The following is a 24,302-nucleotide window of genomic DNA, read 5'->3' on the forward strand; positions in this document are numbered from 1 at the left end:
AGGAAATTCTGTTCAATTTTAGACTCAAACTTTATTGATCCACAGGAACCGATTTGTTCACAGTCACAATAAAATATAATAAAACTAATAATATAAATGTGATAATAAAAAAAAAAAGTTGCAGAAAAAAACAAGAGGCACATGAAATAAAACAGAATTATATAAATGTAAAAGTCAAAATAAAAAAAAATAAAAAGAAATAAAATATAAAATCATAGCTAAATACAAGAGGACACAGGAAGACAGAGTAACAAGGATATGATTGACAGGACATTGTAGGGAGTATTATTTGTGACATGAGGGTGGGTTGTACAGTTGTAGGGAGTATTATCTGTGACATGAGGGTGGGTTGTACAGTTGTAGGGAGTATTATCTATGGTACCGTGACTCTGGAAGACCTCTTGTGTGGTACCAGTGCCTAAGACGCCGCACACTGAAGACCTCAGCAGCTTCAGGTCAGTGGCTCTAACCTCCCATCTGATGAAGACACTGGAGACACTGGTCCTTGGCCACCTCCACTGCACCGTGAGCTCAGCGATGGACCCGCTGCAGGTTGTGTACCGGCCTGGAATCGGAGTGGAGGACGCGTCATCTACCTGCTGCACCGCTCACTGTCTCACCTGGAGAACCCCGGCAGCACTGTCAGGATTCTTTTCTTTGATTTGTCCAGTGCTTTCAACACCATCCAGCCACTGCTCCTGAGGGACAAGCTGGAGACTGAAGGTGTGGACTGTGACCTGGCAGACTGGACTCTGGACTACCTCACAAACCGGCCCCAGTTTGTGAGATCCAAGAACTGCGTGTCTGACCTCCTGACTGGCAGTGTGGGGGCGCCCCAGGGCACTGTCCTCGCGCCCTTTCTTTTCACCCTCCACACTGCAGACTTCAGACACAACACGGACAGCTGCGTCCTGCAGAAGTTCTCTGATGACTCTGCCATCATTGGCTTCATCAAGGATGATAATGATGTGGAGAACAGAGGACTAATACAGGACTTTGTGGACTGGTGTCAGCAGAACCACCTCATCATCAATGCAGGGAAGACCAAGGAGATGGTGGTGGACTTCTGCAGACGTCACTCTACTGCCCCCTCAGTGAACATCCAGGGAAGGGACATTGAGACAGTGGACTCATATAAGTACCTGGGTGTTCATCTGAACAATAAACTGGACTGGACTCACAACACAGATGCACTGTACAGGAAGGGCCAGAGCTCTATCTCCTGAGGAGACTCAGGTCTTTTGGAGTGGGGGGGCCACTCCTGAAGACCTTTTATGACTCTGTGGTGGCATCAGCCATCCTGTACGGTGTGGTCTGCTGGAGCAGCAGCATCACAGAGAGGGAGAAGAAGAAGCTGGACAAGGTCATCAAGAAGTCCAGCTCTGTCCTGGGCTGTTGTCTGGACTCAGTGCAGGAGGTGGGGGACAGGAGGGTCCTGACTAAGGTCCCTGCAGGAGGCTCTGTCCCCCGCAGGAGGCTCTGTCCCTGCAGGAGGCTCTGTCCCTGCAGGAGGCTCTGTCCCCCGCAGGAGGCTCTGTCCCCCGCAGGAGGCTCTGTCCCCCGCAGGAGGCTCTGTCCCCCGCAGGAGGCTCTGTCCCCGCAGGAGGCTCTGTCCCCCGCAGGAGGATCTGTCCCCCGCAGGAGGATCTGTCCCCCGCAGGAGGCTCTGTCCCCGCAGGAGGCTCTGTCCCCAGGAGGCTCTGTCCCCGCAGGAGGCTCTGTCCCCGCAGGAGGCTCTGTCCCCGCAGGAGGCTCTGTCCCCGCAGGAGGCTCTGTCCCCCGCAGGAGGCTCTGTCCCCCGCAGGAGGATCTGTCCCCCGCAGGAGGCTCTGTCCCCCGCAGGAGGCTCTGTCCCCGCAGGAGGCTCTGTCCCCCGCAGGAGGATCTGTCCCCGCAGGAGGCTCTGTCCCCCGCAGGAGGATCTGTCCCCCGCAGGAGGCTCTGTCCCCCGCAGGAGGCTCTGTCCCCGCAGGAGGCTCTGTCCCCGCAGGAGGCTCTGTCTGTCCCCGCAGGAGCTCTGTCCCCGCAGGAGGCTCTGTCCCCGCAGGAGGCTCTGTCCCCCGCAGGAGGCTCTGTCCCCGCAGGAGGCTCTGTCCCCGCAGGAGGATCTGTCCCCGCAGGAGGCTCTGTCCCCGCAGGAGGCTCTGTCCCCGCAGGAGGCTCTGTCCCCCGCAGGAGGCTCTGTCCCCGCAGGAGGCTCTGTCCCCGCAGGAGGCTCTGTCCCCGCAGGAGGCTCTGTCCCCGCAGGAGGATCTGTCCCCGCAGGAGGCTCTGTCCCCCGCAGGAGGATCTGTCCCCGCAGGAGGCTCTGTCCCCCGCAGGAGGCTCTGTCCCCGCAGGAGGATCTGTCCCCCGCAGGAGGCTCTGCCCCCGCAGGAGGATCTGTCCCTGCAGGAGGCTCTGTCCCCCGCAGGAGGATCTGTCCCCGCAGGAGGCTCTGTCCCCCGCAGGAGGCTCTGTCCCTGCAGGAGGCTCTCTGCTCTGGAGCAGCTTCAGTGAGACTGATTCACTCTCGCTGTGTGAAGGTTTCACAGGTTTTTCCTTCCTGCTGCTGTCAGACTTTACAACAAACACTGTTCACACTGAACATGTGCCAGTCAATCATATCCATGTGCAATTATTTTTAAGTCTATTTTTAAATTATTTTTAAGCTATTATTTATTATCTGTGTTACCTTTTCCTGCTGTTCTGTAATAGTGCGTTGCAACACTGGAATTTCCCCACTGTGGGACTAATAAAGGCAAATCTTATCTTATCTTATCCGATAAATATTCATGTTTACATTGTGGTGTTTAAATCTGTAGCTCGGTGTTTTTCTTCTTCAGCTCGAACTTTCCTCTGAAACTGAAACTGACGGATTTATTTAAAATCTCTAAAATTCATCTCTGTGAATTGATTCTTTTTCATGAACTTCTCCTGATTTAAACTTTGTCCTGAATCGTGAAACTGAACAAACAAACAAACACGTGCGTGATGTTTTTATCCACAGGGTTTGACAGAAGTTTGACTTTTTACCTTTTAATCGTTTGTCCCTGAATAAACGCCGGGAGCGCAGGTTCACTACGTCATGACGTATTTCACTGTGGTCACGTACGTTCGTCAAGTGACCTCACGTACCCGGAAACACGCGACACACGCGGATTTACGCAACAATAAAGTCTGAAGAAGAATAAATATTTTAAAATAACAGTTTTAAACCAACACAACAAATGTATCTCACGTTTATCTCGTTCTGTCATGAATAAATTGTAACTCAAGAAACTTTTATTTCCACGCGTGACCCTCAAAAACCGCGCGTGTTTCTTTTATTCTGAAATCTGTGGCCGGAAGTGTGGGTGCGCGCAGGGACGTGCGTGACGGTCCACGCGGGTGGCAGACTTCCACGCTGCTGGCGGCGCGTGGAACAACCGTTTTCCCTCCGCTCCGCGAGACCCGCGCCACAAAAAACACAAAACCGCATTTTTACAACGAAATCTGACGCGTTTCACTTCCGCTTCACGCACGCGCACCTCCACATCCGCGTGGGACCGTGCGTGAGCCGCTTTGTGCGTGTTTGACCGGTGCGTGATTCGCCGGGTGCGTGACTCTGCGGGGCTCAGTGTGTGTGGCGCGTGGGGACATGGCCACGCTCATCCTCGAGGACGGGAGCACGTTCCGCGGGCGCCTCTTCGGAGCGCGCGTGTCCGTGTCTGGAGAAGTGGGTGAGTGGAACGAGCACGCGCCGAACTCCACACGCACCGAACTCACACGCACCGAACTCCACACGCACCGAACTCACCACGAACTCCACATTCAACACTCTTCATTCTCTCTCTCACGCGCTCACGCAGACTCTACCTGAGTGTGACCTGTGCGCGCGCGTGGGGGGGGGGGGGGGGGGTGCGGTGACCTGCAGTGACCCACATTCCACCGGAGGAGCCCCTTCCCCGGCCCCCACCCCCACACACACACACACACACACACACACACACACACACACACAGAAACACACACACACACACACCCCCCCCACACCTCTGCCCCTCACCCCGGAGCTTTACGAGTCAGATCTGCTGAGAGGAGAGCGAGGAGCAGGAGGAGTAGTTGTAGTAGTTGTAGTAGTTGTAGTAGTTGTAGTAGTTGTAGTAGTTGTAGGAGTAGTATTCATAGTTGTAGTATTCATAGTTGTAGTAGTATTTGTATTTGTAGTAGTAGTGGTAGTAGTATTTGCAGTGTAGTAGTAGTAGTAGTAGTTGTAGTAGTATTGTAGTAGTAGTAGTAGTGGTAGTAGTATTTCTTGTTGTTGTAGTATTTATAGTATTTATAGTAGTAGTATTTGCAGTTGTAGTAGTATTTGTAGTAGTTATAATTATAGTTGTAGTATTTTCCTCTTGTGAAAAGCTGAGATTTAATATTTTCTTATTTTTCAGTTATTTAAACTTGTACATTTATATTTATTTCATTTTGTCTCCTGCTTTTTTTTTCTTCTTTATATTTTATGATGAGTGTTTTTGTTTGTTTTCTTGTTTTTCTTTTCTTGTTCATATTTTCTGTTTTTTTGTGACTCTGTTCTGTTTGTTTCTGTGGATCAATAAAGTTCAGTTCAGTGTTTGTTTTGTGGGGCAGAGTTTGTACGAGTCAGATCTGGTGCGCGGTGTTGTTGTTGTAGTAAGAGCAGCAGTAGTTTGTCAGTTGTTATGAGTCAGATCTGGTGCGGCGGCGTCACGTTTGGCCCTGGTCCAGTGGTGATTAACTCCAGAGGAAGTGAACGTGACGTTCTGTTCTGTTCTGTTCTGTTCTGTTCTTTCTCTTGTTTCTAAACACACACACTTTCCCTGAAATGACCCGCGGCTCTGAGTCTGCGCCGCGTCAGGGGCGCCCCTGTCAAAACTACACCCTCTGTCTCCATGGAAACAGACGGGAGGAAAAGTTACACACTGGAGCTTTAAAAGATCCATGTCACAGAATCGTCTGCTCACAAACCTGCACATTTAACTCAAACTGAAAAGAACAAACTGTTCCACCTGATGACATCACAGGGTGGAACAGAACGTCTGAAGCTTTGTAGATGTGACAGACTCAGAATAAACAAACAAACACAAGGAACAACTCTGTTTTCCAGGACGGAACAATAGAACAATAGAACATTTTAGAACAATAGAACATTTAGAATTTTAGAACATTAGAACATTTTAGAACATTAGAACATTTAGAACAGTAGAACATTTAGAACATTTAGAACAATAGAACATTTAGAACAATAGAACATTTAGAACAACAGAACATTTAGAATTTTAGAACATTAGAACATTTAGAATATTAGAACATTTAGAACATTAGAACATTTAGAACAATAGAACATTAGAATATATAGAACATTTAGAACATTTAGAACATTAGAACATTTAGAACAATAGAACATTAGAACATTTAGAACATTTAGAACATTTAGAACAATAGAACATTTAGAACATTTAGAATATTAGAACAATAGAACATTTAGAATATTAGAACATTTAGAATATTAGAACATTTAGAACATTAGAACATTTAGAACAATAGAACATTTAGAACATTAGAACATTTAGAACAATAGAACATTTAGAACATTAGAACATTTAGAACATTAGAACATTTAGAACATTAGAACATTTAGAACATTAGAACATTTAGAACATTTAGAACATTAGAACATTTAGAACATTTAGAACATTAGAACATTTAGAACATTAGAACATTTAGAACATTTAGAACATTTAGAACATTAGAACCTGTTTAAAGTTCAGTTTTATAAACAGTTTTGTGTTTGTTTATTGGAGGTCAGAGGTCAAAGGTCAAAGGGTGAAATTTTAAATTGTTTCTAAAAATGTGTTTAACCTCTAACCCCCTCCCCCCTGCTCTTCTTTATCCCTCCTTCTCTCTCTCTCCTTCTCTCTGCTTTCTGTTTCTCTCTTCATCCCTCTCCTCTCCTCTCTTCTCCTCCCTCGCTTCTTTTTCTCTTCTGTCCCACCTATGACCTCATCTGTTTCTCTTTCTCTCTTCTCTCTCTCCTATCGCTTGCTTTCTTTCTCCTCTCTTGTTCTCTCTCCTCCCTCCCTCTTTCTTCCTCTTTCTCTCTCTTTCTCTGCCCCCTCGCTCCGTCTCTCTTCTCTTCCGTTCTCGTTCTCGTTCTTGTTCCGTCTGTGGTTCTGTGTGTCAGTGTTCCAGACGGGGATGGTCGGTTACCCTGAGGCGCTCACAGACCCGTCGTATCGTGGGCAGCTGCTGACGCTCACTTATCCTCTGATCGGAAACTACGGCGTCCCCAAAGACGGCGAGGGCGACTTCGGCCTCAGCGAGGTACAAAAGTCAAAGAATCGAAAGTTCAGAGAAAAACTAAACTTAAACATCAAGTTTTGGTAAGAAATCCTCAACATGAAACCTGTTCTCTCCTCCTCTGTTCTCTCCTCCTCTGTTCTCTCCTCCTCTGTTCTCTCCTCCTCTGTCTGTTCTCTCCTCCTCTGTTCTCTCCTCCTGTTCTCTCCTCCTCTGTTCTCTCCTCCTCTGTTCTCTCCTCCTCTGTTCTCTCCCGTCTGTTCTCTCCTCCTCTGTTCTCTCCTCCTCTGTTCTCTCCTCCTCTGTCTGTTCTCTCCTCCGTCTGTTCTCTCCTCCTCTGTTCTCTCCTCTCTGTCTCTCCTCCGTCTGTCTCTCTCCTCCTGTCTGTTCTCTCCTCCTCTGTTCTCTCCTCCTCTGTTCTCTCCTCCTCTGTTCTCTCCTCTCCTCCTCTGTTCTCTCCTCCTCTGTCTCTCCTCCTCCTGTTCTCTCCTCCTCTGTTCTCTCCTCCTCTGTTCTCTCTCCTCCTGTTCTCTCCTCCTGTTCTCTCCTCCTCTGTTCTCTCCTCCTGTTCTCTCCTCCTGTTCTCTCCTCCTCTGTTCTCTCCTCCTCTGTTCTCTCCTCCTCTGTTCTCTCTCCTGTTCTCTCCTCCTCTGTTCTCTCCTCCTGTTCTCTCCTCCTCTGTTCTCTCCCTCTCTGTTCTCTCCTCCTGTTCTCTCCTCCTCTGTTCTCTCCTCCTCTGTTCTCTCTCCTCTGTTCTCTCCTCTGTTCTTCTCCTCTCTGTTCCTCCTCTGTTCTCTCCTCCTCTGTTCTCTTCTCTCCTCCGTCTGTTCTCTCCTCCTCTGTTCTCTCCGTCTGTTCTCTCCTCCGTCTGTTCTCTCTGTCTGTTCTCTCCTCCGTCCGTCAGTGGTTTGAATCTTCTCGTATTCACGCCTCGGCTCTGATCATCGGGGAGCTGTCGGAGGAACCGAGTCACTGGAGCTCGGACCGATCCCTGGACCAATGGCTCAAAGAACATGGAGTCCCTGGAATCCAAGGTCAGTCCCAAAGTCGAGGTCCTCACGAGGTCGGTCCGGTCCTCACGAGGTCGGTCCGGTCCTCACGAGGTCGGTCCGGTCCTCACGAGGTCGGTCCGGTCCTCACGAGGTCGGTCCGGTCCTCACGGTCGGTCCAGTCCTCACAAGGTCTGGCCCCAACCTCTGTCCCAAAATATGAAATATGTAAATGCACAGATTCAAAAATGAAAAGATAAAGGTTTGTAAAAGTGCAGAGGGGTTAGAGTTGGTCTGGACAAATGAACTTCACTCTTTGGATAAACTATAAAAGAGTTTAGAGTTTAGAGTTAGAGTTTAGAGTTAGTGTTGAGGGGGTTAGGGTTTAGAGTTAGAGTTTAGAGTTAGAAGTGTACGGGGTTAGGGTTAGAGTTAGAGTTTAGAGTTAGTGTTGAGGGGTTTAGAGTTAGAGGAGAAATGAGCTTCACTCTTTGGATAAAGTCTAAAGTGTTTTTCCGTTTGTTTCTGGTCCAGGGGTGGACACGCGCTGCCTGACCAAGAAGATCCGGGAGAAGGGGACTCTCCTGGGGAAGCTGGTGGTGGACGGGACCACGGAGGACAGTGTCCCCTTCGACAATCCAGACCTGAGGAACCTGGTGCAGGAGGTCTCCATGAAGGTACGACCGACCGCGACCGACCGCGACCGACCGCGACCGACCACATTTATGAAATTAAGAGCTCGAGTCGTGTGGAGACGAGTCAAACTACCATTTATAAATATATCGAATATCAATAGTTCTGTATTTATTTATCTTCTGCAGCTGTTTTCTTCATCCTCATCAGTTTGAGACTCACTGTTACAGAGCGTAAAACAATAATTATAACTTTTAAATCATCTGGATTTAATTGTTGTAAGTTTTTATGCAGGGAGTCGCAGAAATGTGACGTCATTTCACAGGCCGATCATTTTGTCAGTTCTTGTTGAAATAAATTTTCACAGAAACAGATGAAGATTTGATTTGTGATGTTTTATTTTTGTTGTGTTTTCAGGTCGAGTCGTTCTCTCCCAAACAGAATCATTAAGTGTCTTGAATCTGTTGCTCACAGAAAACTGCAGCTTCAACACAACATTTAGAAAAACTTCCACAACTGGGAAATAAATTTGGACTTGGAACAAAAATGTAAAGAGGAAGGATCTTCTTCTGCAGGACTGAAGGATCAGACACGTGTGAGCAGCAGATTCAACACACTAAATGATTCTGTTTCAGACTGAACGACTCAGCCTGAAAACACAACAAAAATAAAACATCACAAATCAAATCTTCATCTGTTTCTAAACATTTTGTGAAAATTTTAGGTTATTTTAACAAGAACTGACAAAATGATTGTCCTGAGAAATTATGTCACATTTTTAGGACCCCAGTATAATTGTAAAAATTAGTTTAAAAAAAATGTGCCATCTCCAGAATTTAATTCATAAATAAATCACTTGTATGTGTGTTGTTGTGTGTTGTTGTGTGTTTTTGTGCGTCCTGTAGGAGGCTCGTGTGTTTAATCCATCTGGGGATCTGCGCGTCACCGTCGTCGACTGTGGAGTGAAGTTTAACCAGATCAGATGTTTGGCCCAGAGAGGAGCCAGAGTCACGGTGGTTCCCTGGGACTCGCCCCTGAACCCACAAGGTCTGAGCTGAAACTTCCTCTCAAACTCCAGAGACCCTCGACTGTTTAAAGCCCCACTGAGTCACTTTTAAACAGAAAATACACTAGAATAACATTATTATTTTACCTCAGTGTTGCTTTAAGCGTCAGACTCGCTCTTCTTCTGTTCACGTCTGACTCGTTTGTTTCCTGACGTAGATTTTGACGGCCTCTTCATCAGTAACGGCCCCGGAGACCCTCAGCTCTGCTCCTCCACCATCCAAAACCTGCGCAAAGTCCTGACCCTAAACCAGGACTCGGATCGTAACCAGACTAAACCGGTGTTTGGGATCTGCCTGGGACACCAGCTGCTGTCTCTGGTCATCGGAGCGAAAACCTACAAACTCAAGTCAGTGTTTGGTCTTTAGTGTTTGTAGTTTTGATTTAGTTGAACAGACCAGACTCTGAGATTAGAGTCATGTTCTAACTCCTGGACTTGTTTTATTTGATTCACCCTCCTCACAGGCCACGCCCCCTCGCTGTGGTTGTGATTTTCTTTCTTCGTGTGTTTATTTTATGTTTTATACGTCACCAAACTGCTCTAAGGTTCAGATTTGTAGCCGATATTTATTTTCAGTTTGAACATTTTGGGTAAATTATCAATAACAAAGTGTTTTTTTAGAGAGAAATGCTGAATAAATGCATCGTGTAACTAAAAAATAATCGTTTGAATGATCGTGTTTTCAATTTTGACCAAAATAACCGTGATAATGATTGAACAAGTCCAGAACTGAGTGACTGTTACAGGTTTAAAGACTTTTTAAAAAAAATGTTATTTTTTACATATTCTAGATAAATTACAACTCAGTGGTCATGTTTTTTTTTTTGGAATGAATAATGAATTCTCTTCTGACGTCGAGCTGGCAGGATTGATCTTTTTTTGATCCTCTTTTGCCCTGAGGTCGTTGGATTATGGACATTACACAAATTTGTGAACCCACTGAAATCTGCGTTATTGTCAAACTGAACTAAATCCTGACAAAGTCCTGACCTGAACTCTCTCAGGTCAAAATACTTGACGAGGATTTATCGATTTATGTGTTTATCTTTTGAAAAACGGGGTCTTTGGTTATCTTTTCGTTTACTCTTGTTTAGTTAAATAATCCTGTTAACGACTTTTGGGGGGATTTATTGTAATTACATCTCAGGTGACTAAATCCAAACCTGTTCTGTGATTCATATGTAAATATTTAAATGTGTAAAGTCCATCAACAGCCTGGACTCTTCTGTGCCGCTGATAAACGACTCAAACGACGGTCGTGGTCGTGGTTACACTCGCGTCCTTCTCCTCGACTCCTCGACGCAGAGAGGAGGAGATGATCTGGAGGACACCTGCTCTGTGTCCCTGAGTCTGTGTTTGGGGACAGTGAGGCTCGTTTACACGATCTGAACCAAAGCAAAGTTTTATCTCTGAGTCTGAACACAAACAGAGCTGAAGGTTTGAGGCTGCAGCAGCTTCAGAGTCTGTGAGACGAGGTTCTAACTTTAAGAAATGAGTTAAAGCTGCTGCAATCCAATCAAATGAACTGAACTAGAGAAATGAATCATGCAAAATTGTTTGTAGAATGTGACTGTCAAACCCAGATCTAGTTTCAGTCCGTCCTGTCCATGAACGAAGAGATCAGACGTTCTTCTTTCTGCTCCTTTTCTACAGTTTTCTTGTGTGTTTAAAGTGAAGAAACAATAAAAAGTTGAAGTCCTGAACTAAACTTTACTCCTCCAGGTTTTAAAACATGAATAAAAATCTAGAGCTACTGTAAGTTTTTTTTCTTCTGGTTCTTGTCGCTCCTCAGATACGGGAACCGAGGCCATAACCAGCCGTGCGTCCACAAAGGAACCGAGCGCTGCTTCATCACGAGTCAGAACCACGGATTCGCCGTCAACCCCGAGACCCTCCCCCCCGACTGGGACGTCCTCTTCACCAACGCCAACGACCGCAGCAACGAGGGCATCGTCCACAACCAGCTGCCCATGTTCAGGTACCTCCAGCTGAAGACCATCTGACGACCTTCTGCTCCTCAGACCCTCTGCTCTCCTCCTCCATCTGACCCTCCTCTGCTCCATCTGCTCCTCTGCTCCTCTGACTCTCCTCTGGTCTTCTCTTCGTTTTGTGCAGTGTGCAGTTCCACCCGGAGCACATGGCGGGCCCCACAGACCTGGTTTCTCTGTTTGACGTGTTTCTGGAGACGGTTCGAGAGCACAAAGAGGGAAAAGTCACTAAAACCGGTACTGGAGCCTCGTCCTGTTTAAATATGTGTAATAAATATTCTCCTGACTCTGATGTTCTGATGTTGTGCTGAACGTTCTTTCTTCTTTTCTCCAGTGAAACAGCGTCTGACAGAGCACCTGACCTTCTCCGCTGCCCCCAAACCTGAAGACGTCGTGAGGCCTCGGAAAGTCCTGATCCTGGGCTCTGGAGGTCTGTCCATCGGGCAGGCGGGAGAGTTCGACTACTCCGGGTCTCAGGTCTGAACGCAGCCAGTTCATTTATGTAACTGTGGTTCTATGAGTCCTGAGTGACACCAGGGGGCGGGGCTTAAGGTCATTCAGCCCATGTGCAGTATTTTTCAGACTATAAGACACACTTACAATCCTTTAATTTTCTCAAAAATCGACAGTGCACCTTTATAATCCGGTGTCTTATGTATTCATTCTGGTTGTGTTACTGACCGTGAACCGATTTTATGTGTTTACACGATGCTCAAAAATCTGTCAAAATGTTTTAGACTGTATTTCTGCTTGTAATTGATCAAAGTCGTACTGAGTGTTCCACCGGTTCAGTTTTGAATCGTTCTTAACATTTGGACACAAACTGAAACAGACTTTTCCTCGTCGTTTGTATTTTAGCTTTAGTTCAACTTAACTTTTCTTTCTACAAATACATTTAGATTAAAGTAATTCTTTCTTCGTTCTGTTTTCAGGCGATCAAAGCTCTGAAGGAGGAGCGGATCCAGACGGTTCTGATAAACCCAAACATCGCCACAGTCCAGACCTCCAAAGGTTTGGCCGATAAAGTTTACTTCCTGCCCATCACCGCGGACTATGTGACCCAGGTCAGTCTGAAGGAAACCGAAGACAAAACACAAGGATTCTGTTCAATAAACCCAACTTTTGTACAATTAAAAATATTCCAAATGTCATTTTTCCAATAAGAAGGAGGAGGAACATCTGGACCTTCTGCCTGGACTTGTCTCTCTAGTTCTGTTCTTCTCTTTTACAAATTCTGCTCAGAGTTGATTTTCTTATTTGATAAAACAAATACAGAACGAATATTTCCAAACTGTGTTCTCTTCCTGCAGGTGATAAAGAACGAGCGTCCGGACGGCGTGCTCTTGACCTTCGGGGGTCAGACGGCGTTGAACTGCGGCGTGGAGCTCACCAAGCGCGGCGTTTTGGAGCGGTACAAAGTGAAAGTGCTCGGGACGCCGGTGTCCTCCATCGAGATGACCGAAGACCGAAAGATCTTTGTGGAGAAGATGGAGGAGATCAACGAACACGTGGCTCCTAGCGAGGCCGCCTTCTCCGTGGAGCAGGTGAGAACGTCTCTGTGAACGAGACTGACTCTGAGTGAGAACCATCTTGACCTTCTGACCCTCTCCTCTGCTCCTCCAGGCCGTGGCAGCTGCAGAGAGGTTGGGGTACCCTGTCCTGATGCGGTCGGCGTTTGCGTTGGGGGGACTGGGCTCCGGGTTCGCGAATAATCGAGAGGAGCTCACGTCTTTGGCTTCGTCTGCGTTCGCTCACACGTCTCAGGTCCTGGTGGACAAGTCTCTGAAAGGCTGGAAGGAGATCGAGTACGAGGTGGTGAGGGACGCCTACGACAACTGCATCACGGTGAGGAACTGTGGGGAACTGAGGGTCTATGATGAACTCTGAGGAACTGTGACGGACTGTGAGGAATTTTGAGGGACTCTGAGAAACTGAGGGTCTGTGCGAGTGTTCTGTACTTTCTCTCACACCTGCCCGTCTGTGTTCCGTGTCTCAGGTGTGTAACATGGAGAACATCGACCCTCTGGGCATCCACACGGGCGAGTCGATCGTGGTGGCGCCGAGTCAGACGCTGAACGACCGCGAGTACAACATGCTCCGCCACACGGCCATCAAAGTCATCAGACACCTGGGCATCGTGGGCGAGTGCAACATCCAGTACGCCCTGAACCCCGAGTCCGAGCAGGTACGACCCCTGAACCCCGAGTCCGAGCAGGTACGACCCCTGAACCCCGAGTCCGAGCAGGTACGACCCCTGAACCCGAGTCCGAGCAGGTACGACCCCTGAACCCCGAGTCCGAGCAGGTACGACCCCTGAACCCCGAGTCCGAGCAGGTACGACCCCCCTGAACCCCGAGTCCGAGCAGGTACGACCCCTGAACCCTGAACCCCGAGTCCGAGCAGGTACGACCCCTGAACCCGAGTCCGAGCAGGTAACCCTGAACCCGAGTCCGAGCAGTCGAGTACCCCGAGCAGGTACGACTGACCCTGAACCCCGAGTCCGAGCAGGTACGACCCCTGACCTCTGAACCCCGAGTCCGAGCAGGTACGACCCCCCCTGAACCCCGAGTCCGAGCAGGTACGACCCCTGACCCCGAGTCCGAGAGCAGGTACGACCCTGACCCTGAACCCCTGAGTCCGAGCAGGTACGACCCTGAACCCCGAGTCCGAGCAGGTACGAGCCCCCCTGAACCCCGAGTCCGAGCAGGTACGACCCTGAACCCGAGTCCGAGCAGGTACGACCCCTGAACCCTGAACCCCGAGTCCGAGCAGTACGACCCCTGAACCCCGAGTCCGAGCAGGTACGACCCCTGAACCCCGAGTCCGAGCAGGTACGACCCCTGAACCCCGAGTCCGAGCAGGTACGACCCCTGAACCCCGAGTCCGAGCAGGTACGACCCCTGAACCCCGAGTCCGAGCAGGTACGACCCCTGAACCCTGAACCCCGAGTCTGAGCAGGTACGACCCCTGACCTCTGAACCTCGAACCCTGAGTCCGAGCAGGTACGACCCCTGAACCCCGAGTCCGAGCAGGTACGACCCCTGAACCCCGAGTCCGAGCAGGTACGACCCCTGAACCCCGAGTCCAAGCAGGTACGACCCCTGAACCCTGGACTCGTCTGCCTGAGTTCAAAGGTCATGTAAAGTCTCTTCTGTACACTCAGGGTCGTTTCTTTCTCTATTTCCAGTATTACATCATCGAGGTGAACGCCCGTCTGTCCCGGAGCTCGGCCCTGGCGTCGAAGGCCACAGGATACCCGCTGGCGTACGTGGCGGCCAAACTGGGTCTGGGCATTCCTCTGCCACAGCTCAGGTGAGTCTGGGTCCAAGTTCTGGACTTTCAGTATGTTAGACTTTAGTTTTATAGTTTGAGTTCAGGTCCAGTCCTGGTTTAGTCGTCACACTTGTTTCTTTATGAAGTGGTTTTAGATTTAAAAATGTCAGGTCAGACAGACGTACACTTGTTTTTCTTCTTCTCATTTCTTGTTAAACTTTTCAGAAACTCTGTGACGAACTCGACCACGGCGAACTTTGAGCCCAGTCTGGACTACTGCGTGGTGAAGGTGCCGCGCTGGGACCTGAGCAAGTTCCTCCGAGTCTCCACCAAGATCGGGTCGTCCATGAAGAGCGTGGGTGAGTTTCGGCGTCGGGGTTGGGGGAGGTTCCTGCTCGTGTTTGTTTGTTCTGAACCGTCTGTGGGTCTGTGCAGGGGAGGTGATGGCCATCGGACGCAGCTTCGAGGAGGCGTTTCAGAAAGCGCTGAGGATGGTGGACGAGAACTGTGTGGGCTTCGATCACACCATCAAACCCGCCTCAGAGGAGGTGAGAGACGAGTCCGTGTGTGTGGAGGAGAGTGTGAATCGAGTCAGTTTTTCTGTTGTCTCCTGACCAGCGTCTGACACAATTAAACTCAGTTTTTCCTTTGGTCTAATGACACTCGGAGGGTTTAGTTTGTTCCTCTGACACAGAGACACAAAACGCAAACTCAGAAACAGTGAAAATAATAATGAGACTTTATTGATCACGTATTTAAAATGTTCAGTTTAAAGTGCAGCATTTCATTTTGCTTCACATTTCACAAATAATAAGTTTGAATTTGGATCTAAACTAGAAGTGCAGAGTCTGATCTTTAAACACTTAAGCGTCTCGGAGCCACTGGAGCCACTGGAGCCACTGGAGCCACTGGAGCCACTGGAGCCACTGGAGCCACTGGAGCCACTGGAGCCACTGGAGCCACTTGAGATGGGAAACAGGAAACCGCTGAAGCAGTTGTGTCGTTGTGTCGTTGTGTCATTGTGTCGGTTCGGTCAGGTCCTGTTGGACTTTGGTCGGGTTTTCGTGCTCTAGTGCAGACGTGTGGGTGAAAAATTAAAACTTAAATGATGATTTCACTTGTTTAGTTCCATTGTTTAAGAATGTGAATCTCTTTCTTGCCCAAAATAACAAAACATAAATAAAAAGCCACGAAAGTCCTGAGTGTAACTGTGGTTCTATGACTCCTGATAATGAGGTGCGACACAGAATCGACTTTTTGTCTCGTTCTCTTATGTTCACAAACCTGCCTGAACAGTTTTTAGTCATCCATGCATGTTTGAGTAATCTAGTGATCTCTCCTGAGCCGTATTCAAACACTCCTTACGTTTAGCAGTATGAGCCTGTACGAGGCTCCGCCCACAAACCTTCGTTACCTCTTCTCCCTCAGCACTTAAATAAACCAAACTTACAGAAGTGTAAAGTTCAGCTGTACAAACCTGCAGCGCTGAGCAGTTTTCATGTAAATGTTGTTGTTGTTTTTGTTCAGGAGCTGGAGACGCCCACAGACAAACGCATCTTCGTGTTGGCGTCCGCGCTCAGAGACGGATTCTCTGTGGAGCGACTCTACGAACTCACCAAGATCGACCGCTGGTTTCTGCACAAAATGAAGAACATCGCCGACCACGAGAGGCTCCTGGAGACCTTCAACCAGGTGGAGCTCGAACTCTCACACTAACGCTACTGTTTAAGGGCCTACCAGCAGGGGGCGCTGGCACAGCACTGTTTTAGGAAGGATTTCATCTGTCGTGTATCTGTGAGATTGACTAGTGGTGACTCCAGGTACTGCAGAATCTCCCATAGAAAACAATGTACCTGACCCCTGACCCCTGACCTGCATGTTTCTGATGTCACACGTTTGGTGGTGTGACATCAGGATTCAGGAAGTAATGAAGAAGTAAAAATACTTTTGAGCTCAGACCACTGAAAAACAGATTCATGTTCAGATCTGATCGACCTTTTCCACAGCAGCTGGAAGTTTAAATGTTTGTGTAAATGTCTGGAGCGTCTCAGATCACCACAACTTCAACAACAACAAGATCCACAAAGAATAAATATTCTTCATGAAGAATTTATCCACAATTTTAAAGAGAAGAAAGAACAAAACTTGAAGGAAACAACAAGCGAATAAAGAATGTTTATCCTTTGTGGAGTTTGTTGGTTGAAGATTTGGTGATGGAGCAGATTTATGAAACTGCTGGAGAATACGACACACACTTACACACACTTACACTCAGACATTTACACACATTTACACACACATTTACACAGAAAAACATTACCCGAAAGTTCCACAAACCTACAGGACGGGACTTTGGCCGATGTGGAAAAGGTTTATTCTACTTCTGTGGTTGTAGATTGAGATTTGTGTTTGTGATTTGACCTGTTGTAGTATTTGACCCATATTTGACCCATATTTGACCCGTTTCTCTTCAGGACGAGAGCGCGATGCCCCCGGAGGTGATGAGGAAGGCCAAACAGCTCGGCTTCTCAGACAAACAGATCGCTCAGGCCGTGCAGAGGTGAGGAACCACACGAGCAGGAAGTAAATACAGGATTATGTTTGTGTTGGAATCGACTGAGGCCGAGTCTGGTGTCGTCTGAGAAAATGCATTTTTGATTTTGTACAGTATAATGTCATGTGGTGTCATGTGCGTTGTACTAAAGTGCGTCTCTGCTGCCCCCTGTAGCACGGAGCTGGCGGTGCGGCGTCTGCGCTCTCATTGGTCGATTCTTCCGGTGGTGAAGCAGATCGACACGGTGGCAGCGGAGTGGCCGGCTCACACCAACTACCTGTACCTGACGTACCACGGCTCCTCCCACGACCTGACCTTCGACCAGCAGCACGTCATGGTCATCGGCTCCGGCGTTTACCGCATCGGCAGCAGCGTGGAGTTCGACTGGTGCGCGGTCGGCTGCATCACGGAACTGCGCCGGGTCAGTGACGTCAGAGTGAACTGGAGTTTAGTTTCATTCACACTTTCCATTTTCGTTTTGTTCTTTGTCTCGTTGCTGCAGATTTGTCTTTTTATATTTTGACTCTTGTTTTTGTGCAGATGGGCTGTAAGACGATCATGGTGAATTATAACCCCGAGACCGTGAGCACGGACTACGACATGTGTGACCGACTTTACTTTGATGAAATCTCCTTCGAGGTGAGACTCTGCTCCAAAGAAAAACTACATTTGCTGTTAGATTTTTTAATGACTCTTGGGCCACTGGTTAATAAACAAAAAAGTAATCTGTCCTCTTGAGTCTGTCCTCTTGAGTCTGTCCTCTTGAGACTGTCCTCTTGAGACTGTCCTCTTGAGACTGTCCTCTTGAGACTGTCCTCTGTCCTCTTGAGACTGTCCTCTTGAGACTGTCCTCTTGAGTCTGTCCTCTTGAGACTGTCCTCTTGAGACTGTCCTCTTGAGTCTGTCCTCTTGAGTCTGTCCTCTTGAGTCTGTCCTCTGAGACTGTCCTCCTGAGTCTGTCCTCCTGAATTATCCTGCAGACGGTGATGGACATCTACGAGCATGAGAACCCCGAGGGTGTGGTCCTGTCCATGGGTGGGCAACTGCCCAATAACATCGCCATGTCTCTGCACCGGCAGCAGTGCCGCATCCTGGGCACGTCGCCCGAGTTCATCGACAACGCAGAGAACCGGTTCAAGTTCTCCCGAATGTTGGATGCCATCGGGATCAGCCAACCGCAGTGGAAGGAGCTGTCCGACACCGAGGTAAGAGGCGGACTCTCCACAGTCAGAGGTGTGGTTCTGCAGGGCAGTGGGGTCTCGTGAAGCTGTGGGTTCTGTCAGGTGGTGGGGTTCTGCGGGGCGGTGGGGTTCATACTCTTTCTGTCCACAGTCGGCGGTGGGGTTCTGTGAGGCGGTGGGGTTCATGTTCTTTCTCTCCACAGTCGGCGGTGGGTTCTGTGAGGCGTGGGGTTCATGTTCTTTCTCTCCACAGTCGGCGGTGGGGTTCTTGGGGTTCTGCGGGCGGTGGGGTTCATACTCTTTCTGTCCACAGTCGGCGGTGGGGTTCTGTGAGGCAGTGGGGTTCATGTTCTTTCTCTCCACAGTCGGCGGTGGGGTTCTGTGAGGCAGTGGGGTTCATGTTCTTTCTCTCCACAGTCGGCGGTGGGGTTCTGCGAGGCGGTGGGGTTCATGTTCTTTCTCTCCACAGTCGGCGGTGGGGTTCTGCGAGCGGTGGGGGTTCATGTTCTTTCTCTCCACAGTCGGCGGTGGGGTTCTGCGAGGCGGTGGGGTTCATGTTCTTTCTCTCCACAGTCGGCGGTGGGGTTCTGTGAGGCAGTGGGGTTCATGTTCTTTCTGTCCACAGTCGGCGGTGGGGTTCTGTGAGGCAGTGGGGTTCATGTTCTTTCTCTCCACAGTCGGCGGTGGGGTTCTGTGAGGCGGTGGGGTTCATGTTCTTTCTCTCCACAGTCGGCGGTGGGGTTCTGTGAGGCGGTGGGGTTCATGTTCTTTCTGTCCACAGTCGGCGGTGGGGTTCTGTGAGGCAGTGGGGTTCATGTTCTTTCTCTCCACAGTCGGCGGTGGGGTTCTTGGGGTTCTGCGGGGCGGTGGGGTTCATGTTCTTTCTCTCCACAGTCGGCGGTGGGGTTCTGTGAGGCAGTGGGGTTCATGTTCTTTCTCTCCACAGTCGGCGGTGGGGTTCTGTGAGGCAGTGGGGTTCATGTTCTTTCTCTCCACAGTCGGCGGTGGGGTTCTGTGAGGCAGTGGGGTACCCGTGCCTGGTGCGTCCCTCGTATGTTCTGAGCGGAGCTGCGATGAACGTGGCCTATTCAGACAAAGACCTGGTGAAGTTTCTGAGCAACGCTGTGGCCGTGTCCAAGGAGCATCCGGTCGTCATCTCCAAGTTCATCCAGGAGGCCAAGGTCAGAGGAACCTCCAGAGTCATGGGCATCTCAAACATCTCCACTGTCGTATCTCCTCACACGTCTTTGTTTTGTTCTTCAGGAGATCGACGTGGACGCGGTGGCTCAGGACGGCGTGGTTTTGGCGATTGCCGTCTCCGAACACGTGGAGAACGCCGGAGTCCACTCGGGAGACGCCACGCTGGTCACGCCGCCTCAGGACCTCAACCAGAAAACCATCGACCGAATCAAGTCCATCGTCCACGCCATCGGGCAGGAGCTTCAGGTCACGGGACCCTTCAACCTGCAGCTCATCGCCAAGGTACAAACACGCCACGAACTCGCCTCGAACCCGCCAGTCTATTTCAAACTGTTTGTTTCTCTCGGATCTCATCGAGTCTTTCTCCGTTTTTTTTTCAGAGTAAATGATTTTTAAATATGATTTTGTTGTTGTTTTTTTGTGTCTGTTTCCAGGACGACCAGCTGAAGGTGATCGAGTGTAACGTTCGAGTGTCACGCTCGTTTCCCTTCGTCTCCAAGACTCTGGGCGTGGATCTGGTCGCCCTGGCGACGCAGGCCATCATGGGCGAGGAGGTGGAGCCTGTGGGACTGATGACCGGGAAGGGCGTGGTCGGGGTCAAGGTGAGACTGGACCACGGACTGGACCACGGACTGGACCACGGACTGGACCACGGACTGGACCACGGACTGGACCCGGGACTGGACCCGGGACTGGACCCGGGACTGGACCCGGCCTAAACCTTGTGTCCGTGTGCTGCAGGTCCCTCAGTTCTCGTTCTCGCGTCTGGCCGGAGCAGACGTGGTTCTGGGCGTGGAGATGACCAGCACTGGGGAGGTGGCGTGTTTTGGAGAAAATCGTTACGAGGCGTATCTGAAGGCCATGCTCTCCACCGGCTTCAAGATCCCCAAGAAGAACATCCTCCTCTCCATCGGCAGCTACAAGGTACGGACCCACGGGGACCCAGCTGTGGGACGTCCCTCCGTCCTCTACAGTCTGTGGTCTCGGTCGTCCTTTCAGAATAAGAGCTCTTGTGTTGTCCTTTCAGAATAAGAGCTCTTGTGTTGTCCTTTCAGAATAAGAGCTCTTGTGTTGTCCTTTCAGAATAAGAGCTCTTGTGTTGTCCTTTCAGAATAAGAGCTCTTGTGTTGTCCTTTCAGAATAAGAGCGAGCTGCTGCCCACGGTTCGGGCTCTCGAGTCGTTGGGCTTCGATCTTTACGCGAGTCTGGGCACCGCCGACTTCTACACGGAGCACGGAGTCAAGGTCAAACGTCCGAACACAACGGTCATAAACGTCCGGGTCTCCTCCTCTGTGTCGGATATTTACTCTCCTCCTCCTCTTCCTCCTCTTCCTCCTCTTCCTCCTCTTCGTCCTCTTCCTCCTCTTCCTCCTCTTCGTCCTCTTCGTCCTCTTCGTCCTCTTCCTCCTCTTCGTCCTCTTCGTCCTCTTCGTCCTCTTCCTCCTCTTCCTCCTCTTCGTCCTCTTCCTCCTCTTCGTCCTCTTCGTCCTCTTCCTCCTCTTCGTCCTCTTCGTCCTCTTCGTCCTCTTCCTCCTCTTCCTCCTCTTCGTCCTCTTCATCCTCTTCGTCCTCTTCGTCCTCTTCGTCCTCTTCGTCCTCTTCCTCCTCTTCCGTCCTCTTCCTCCTCTTCCTCCTCTTCCTCCTCTTCGTCCTCTTCCTCCTCTCCTCTTCGTCCTCTTCGTCCTCTTCGTCCTCTTCGTCCTCTTCGTCCTCTTCCTCCTCTTCCTCCTCTTCGTCCTCTTCGTCCTCTTCCTCCTCTTCCTCCTCTTCGTCCTCTTCGTCCTCTTCGTCCTCTTCGTCCTCTTCGTCCTCTTCCTCCTCTTCCTCCTCTTCCTCCTCTTCCTCCTCTTCGTCCTCTTCTCTCTTCCCTCTTCTCTTCCTCTCCTCCTCCTCTTCCTCCTCTTCGTCCTCTTCGTCCTCTTCGTCCTCTTCCTCCTCCTCTTCCTCCTCTTCCTCCTCTTCGTCCTCTTCCTCCTCTTCCTCCTCTTCGTCCTCTTCCTCCTCTTCGTCCTCTTCCTCCTCTTCGTCCTCTTCGTCCTCTTCGTCCTCTTCCTCTCTCAGGTGAAGGCGGTGGACTGGCCGTTCGAGGAGGAGGAGGACAGCGCGTCTCAGGACAAACAGCCGAGCATCATGGATTATCTGGAGGAGAACCACTTTGACCTGGTGATAAACCTGTCGATGAGGAACAGCGGGGGGCGTCGTCTCTCCTCCTTCGTCACCCGAGGATACAGGACGAGGAGGATGGCCGTGGACTTCTCCGTCCCGCTCATCATCGACATCAAGTGCACCAAGCTCTTCGTACAGGTGAGAGAAGGGGCGGGGTTTAGACAGGTGAGGGGGCGGGGTTTACGGGTTTAGACAGGTGAGAGGGGCGGGGTTTAGACAGGTGAGGGGGCGGGGTTTGAGGGGCGGGTTTACGGGTTTAGACAGGTGAGGGGCGGGGTTTACGGGTTTAGACAGGTGAGGGGGCGGGGTTTACGGGTTTAGACAGGTGAGGGGGCGGGGTTTATGGGTTTAGACAGGTGAGGGGGCAGGGTTTATGGGGGGTTTTAGACAGGTGAGGGGGCGGGGTTTACGGGTTTAGACAGGTGAGGGGGCGGGGTTTAAGACTTTGTTTGAAACATGCTTGTGTTTGTGTTCAGGCGCTGCATCAGATCGGCCTCAGTCCCCCCGTCAAGACTCACGTGGACAGTATGACGTCCCAGACTCTGGTCCGACTGCCCGGTACGAGAAACAAGAGAAACACAAGAACCTTAAGAACCTCAGAGCCTGACACCCTCTGCTCCTCCTCTGCTCCTCCTCTGCTCCTCCTCTGCTCCTCCTCTGCTCCTCCTCTGCTCCTCCTCTGCTCCTCCTCTGCTCCTCTGTTCTTCCTCTGACCTTCTTGTGTTCTTCCTCTGTTCTTCCTCTGTTCTTCCTCTGACCTTCTTGTGTTCTTCCTCTGTTCCTCTGTTCTTCCTCTGACCTTCTTGTGTTCTTCCTCTGTTCTTCTTCTGTTCTTCCTCTGACCTTCTTGTGTTCCTTGTGTTCTTCCTCTGACCTTCTTCTGTTCTTCTTCTGTTCTTCCTCTGTTCTTCCTCTGACCTTCTTGTGTTCTTCCTCTAGGCCTTGTAGACGTGCACGTTCACCTCCGTGAGCCCGGGGCGTTGCATAAGGAGGACTTTTCTTCGGGGACGGCTGCGGCTCTTGCGGGAGGAGTGACTCTGGTGTGTGCGATGCCGAACACGTCGCCCGCGGTAACGGACGCCGCCTCGCTCGCCCTGGTGCAGAAGGTGAGGGAGAACACCAGAACTCTGAGCTAGAACCTCACCGGGTCGTGTTTCAGTAACTCTGTGTGTAATTCTCTCTCGTTGTGTGTTTGTGTTTTCGTGTTCAGTTGGCGAAGGCCGGGTGCCGCTGTGATTACGCTCTGTACCTCGGCGCCGCCTCAGATAACGCCTCCTCCCTCGCTGCCATCGCGCACCAGGCGGCCGGCCTCAAGATGTACCTGAACGACACTTACTCCACCCTCAAGATGGACAACGTGTCTCTGTGGATGGAGGTCTGGTGTCCCCTGTTCCTCTGACCCGCTCCTCCTCCTCCCATCCTCTCCTCCTCGTCTTCTGCTCTGATCTTTCCTCGTTAACCTCCTCGTTTTTCCTCCTGTAGCATTTTGAGAAGTGGCCGAAGTCTCTCCCGATCGTGGCTCACGCCGAGCGTCAGACGGTGGCGGCGATTCTGATGGTGGCTCAGCTTTACCAGAGGCCGGTGCACATCTGTCACGTGGCGAGGAAAGAGGAGGTACGTCCTTCTACATGAGACACTGCGGTTTAGTTTACTTTGACAACAGTTCAGTTTTTTCTTCTTTTTTGTTAAAATAACTTCAGTAATGATCCGCAGAACCATAGAGACACAGACACTCTAGGTTTAGATGTACATATGTATGTATATATGTATGTATATATGTATATATGTGTGTATATATGTATGTATGTATATATGTATGTATATATGTGCGTGTGAAGGAGCAGGTGTAAATTCTGGTCTGTTGCTCGTGTTCAGATCCTGCTGATTCGTGCGGCGAAGCAGAAGGGCGTGCAGGTCACCTGTGAGGTGGCGCCTCATCACCTGTTCCTCTGTGAGGACGACGTCGCCGAGATCGGAGTCGGACGAGCTCAGGTCAAACCCGCGCTGTCCTCCAGAGAAGACCAGGAGGCGCTGTGGGACAACATGGACATCATCGACTGTTTCGCCACAGACCACGGTAAAGACCTGGACGAGACCCGGGACCCGAGACCCGGGACACAGGGCAGAAGGAGGACTCCTGATTGGAAGGATATAAAATTATTGAATATGTTGAAGAAATGTCCTCACAAAATCCTTCAAATCAGCTCAGATCATTTCCCTGAAACCCACAAAAAGTACGACAACAAAAAAGGACATGATGACAAATAAAAACTACATTTGAATCTCAGGCTCAGTGGGACACGTGTAAAGTATTTCCTGTCTCAACACTGTCTCTCCCCCTTGTCCTCTGTCTCTGTCCCTGTCCCCTGTCCCTGTCCCTGTCCCTGTCCCTGTCCCTGTCCCTGTCCCTGTCCCTGTCCCTGTCCCTGTCCCTGTCTTTGTCCCTCTCTGTTTCAGCTCCTCACTCGGTGGAGGAGAAGAACAGCTCTAAACCTCCTCCGGGTTTTCCGGGTTTGGAGACGATGCTTCCGTTGCTGCTGACGGCGGTGAGCGACGGGCGCCTCACGATGGACGATTTGATCAAACGACTTTACGAAAACCCGAGGAGGATTTTCAACCTGCCGGCCCAGGAGAACACCTTCGTGGAGGTGCGTCCGGGCACACGGGACCGGGCTTTTATTCTGAAGAAATATAGTGAATTGTTTGTAAATGTTTTGTTCTGCAGGTGGATCTGGAGCAGGAGTGGGAGATCCCGGAGTTTATGCAGTTCACCAAATCCAAATGGACGCCGTTCGCGGGCAGGAAGGTGAAGGGCAAAGTGCGGCGGGTCGTTCTGAGAGGAGAAGTGGCCTACATCGACGGACAGGTCAGAGCCGCAGGACGACTGTCTCCTGCGGGATTTAAACTCCAGATACTAAAGATTATGTTCTAACCTTCTCACTGTCTCTACATCACATT

General features: G+C 50.1%; 1 protein-coding gene across 1 annotated transcript in view; it reads left to right on the forward strand.

Annotated features, from left to right (window-relative positions):
* The first annotated feature begins 3,370 nt into the window (after positions 1 to 3,370).
* cad (carbamoyl-phosphate synthetase 2, aspartate transcarbamylase, and dihydroorotase) overlaps positions 3,371 to 24,302 on the forward strand; it is a 30,277-nt gene continuing 9,345 nt past the window's right edge. Inside the window, exons 1-34 of the mRNA XM_020932300.2 lie at positions 3,371 to 3,701; positions 6,179 to 6,318; positions 7,199 to 7,328; positions 7,818 to 7,960; positions 8,822 to 8,963; positions 9,141 to 9,330; positions 10,775 to 10,960; positions 11,098 to 11,207; positions 11,305 to 11,447; positions 11,903 to 12,034; positions 12,281 to 12,514; positions 12,594 to 12,815; positions 12,967 to 13,155; positions 14,158 to 14,282; positions 14,469 to 14,602; positions 14,679 to 14,791; positions 15,771 to 15,935; positions 16,718 to 16,803; positions 16,972 to 17,218; positions 17,338 to 17,436; positions 17,778 to 18,002; positions 18,977 to 19,159; positions 19,242 to 19,460; positions 19,613 to 19,780; positions 19,920 to 20,102; positions 20,318 to 20,422; positions 21,240 to 21,482; positions 21,821 to 21,902; positions 22,284 to 22,450; positions 22,555 to 22,719; positions 22,827 to 22,958; positions 23,220 to 23,421; positions 23,802 to 23,992; positions 24,070 to 24,210. Coding sequence (XP_020787959.2) covers positions 3,620 to 3,701; positions 6,179 to 6,318; positions 7,199 to 7,328; positions 7,818 to 7,960; positions 8,822 to 8,963; positions 9,141 to 9,330; positions 10,775 to 10,960; positions 11,098 to 11,207; positions 11,305 to 11,447; positions 11,903 to 12,034; positions 12,281 to 12,514; positions 12,594 to 12,815; positions 12,967 to 13,155; positions 14,158 to 14,282; positions 14,469 to 14,602; positions 14,679 to 14,791; positions 15,771 to 15,935; positions 16,718 to 16,803; positions 16,972 to 17,218; positions 17,338 to 17,436; positions 17,778 to 18,002; positions 18,977 to 19,159; positions 19,242 to 19,460; positions 19,613 to 19,780; positions 19,920 to 20,102; positions 20,318 to 20,422; positions 21,240 to 21,482; positions 21,821 to 21,902; positions 22,284 to 22,450; positions 22,555 to 22,719; positions 22,827 to 22,958; positions 23,220 to 23,421; positions 23,802 to 23,992; positions 24,070 to 24,210 — 5,418 coding nt within the window. The 5' untranslated portion in view covers positions 3,371 to 3,619. The remainder of the gene's footprint in view (positions 3,702 to 6,178; positions 6,319 to 7,198; positions 7,329 to 7,817; positions 7,961 to 8,821; positions 8,964 to 9,140; positions 9,331 to 10,774; positions 10,961 to 11,097; positions 11,208 to 11,304; positions 11,448 to 11,902; positions 12,035 to 12,280; positions 12,515 to 12,593; positions 12,816 to 12,966; positions 13,156 to 14,157; positions 14,283 to 14,468; positions 14,603 to 14,678; positions 14,792 to 15,770; positions 15,936 to 16,717; positions 16,804 to 16,971; positions 17,219 to 17,337; positions 17,437 to 17,777; positions 18,003 to 18,976; positions 19,160 to 19,241; positions 19,461 to 19,612; positions 19,781 to 19,919; positions 20,103 to 20,317; positions 20,423 to 21,239; positions 21,483 to 21,820; positions 21,903 to 22,283; positions 22,451 to 22,554; positions 22,720 to 22,826; positions 22,959 to 23,219; positions 23,422 to 23,801; positions 23,993 to 24,069; positions 24,211 to 24,302) is intronic.

This window comes from Boleophthalmus pectinirostris, unplaced genomic scaffold, assembly GCF_026225935.1.
Source record: "Boleophthalmus pectinirostris isolate CB_2022bp ecotype Guang Dong unplaced genomic scaffold, ASM2622593v1 HiC_scaffold_13, whole genome shotgun sequence".
NCBI lineage: Eukaryota > Metazoa > Chordata > Actinopteri > Gobiiformes > Gobiidae > Boleophthalmus > Boleophthalmus pectinirostris.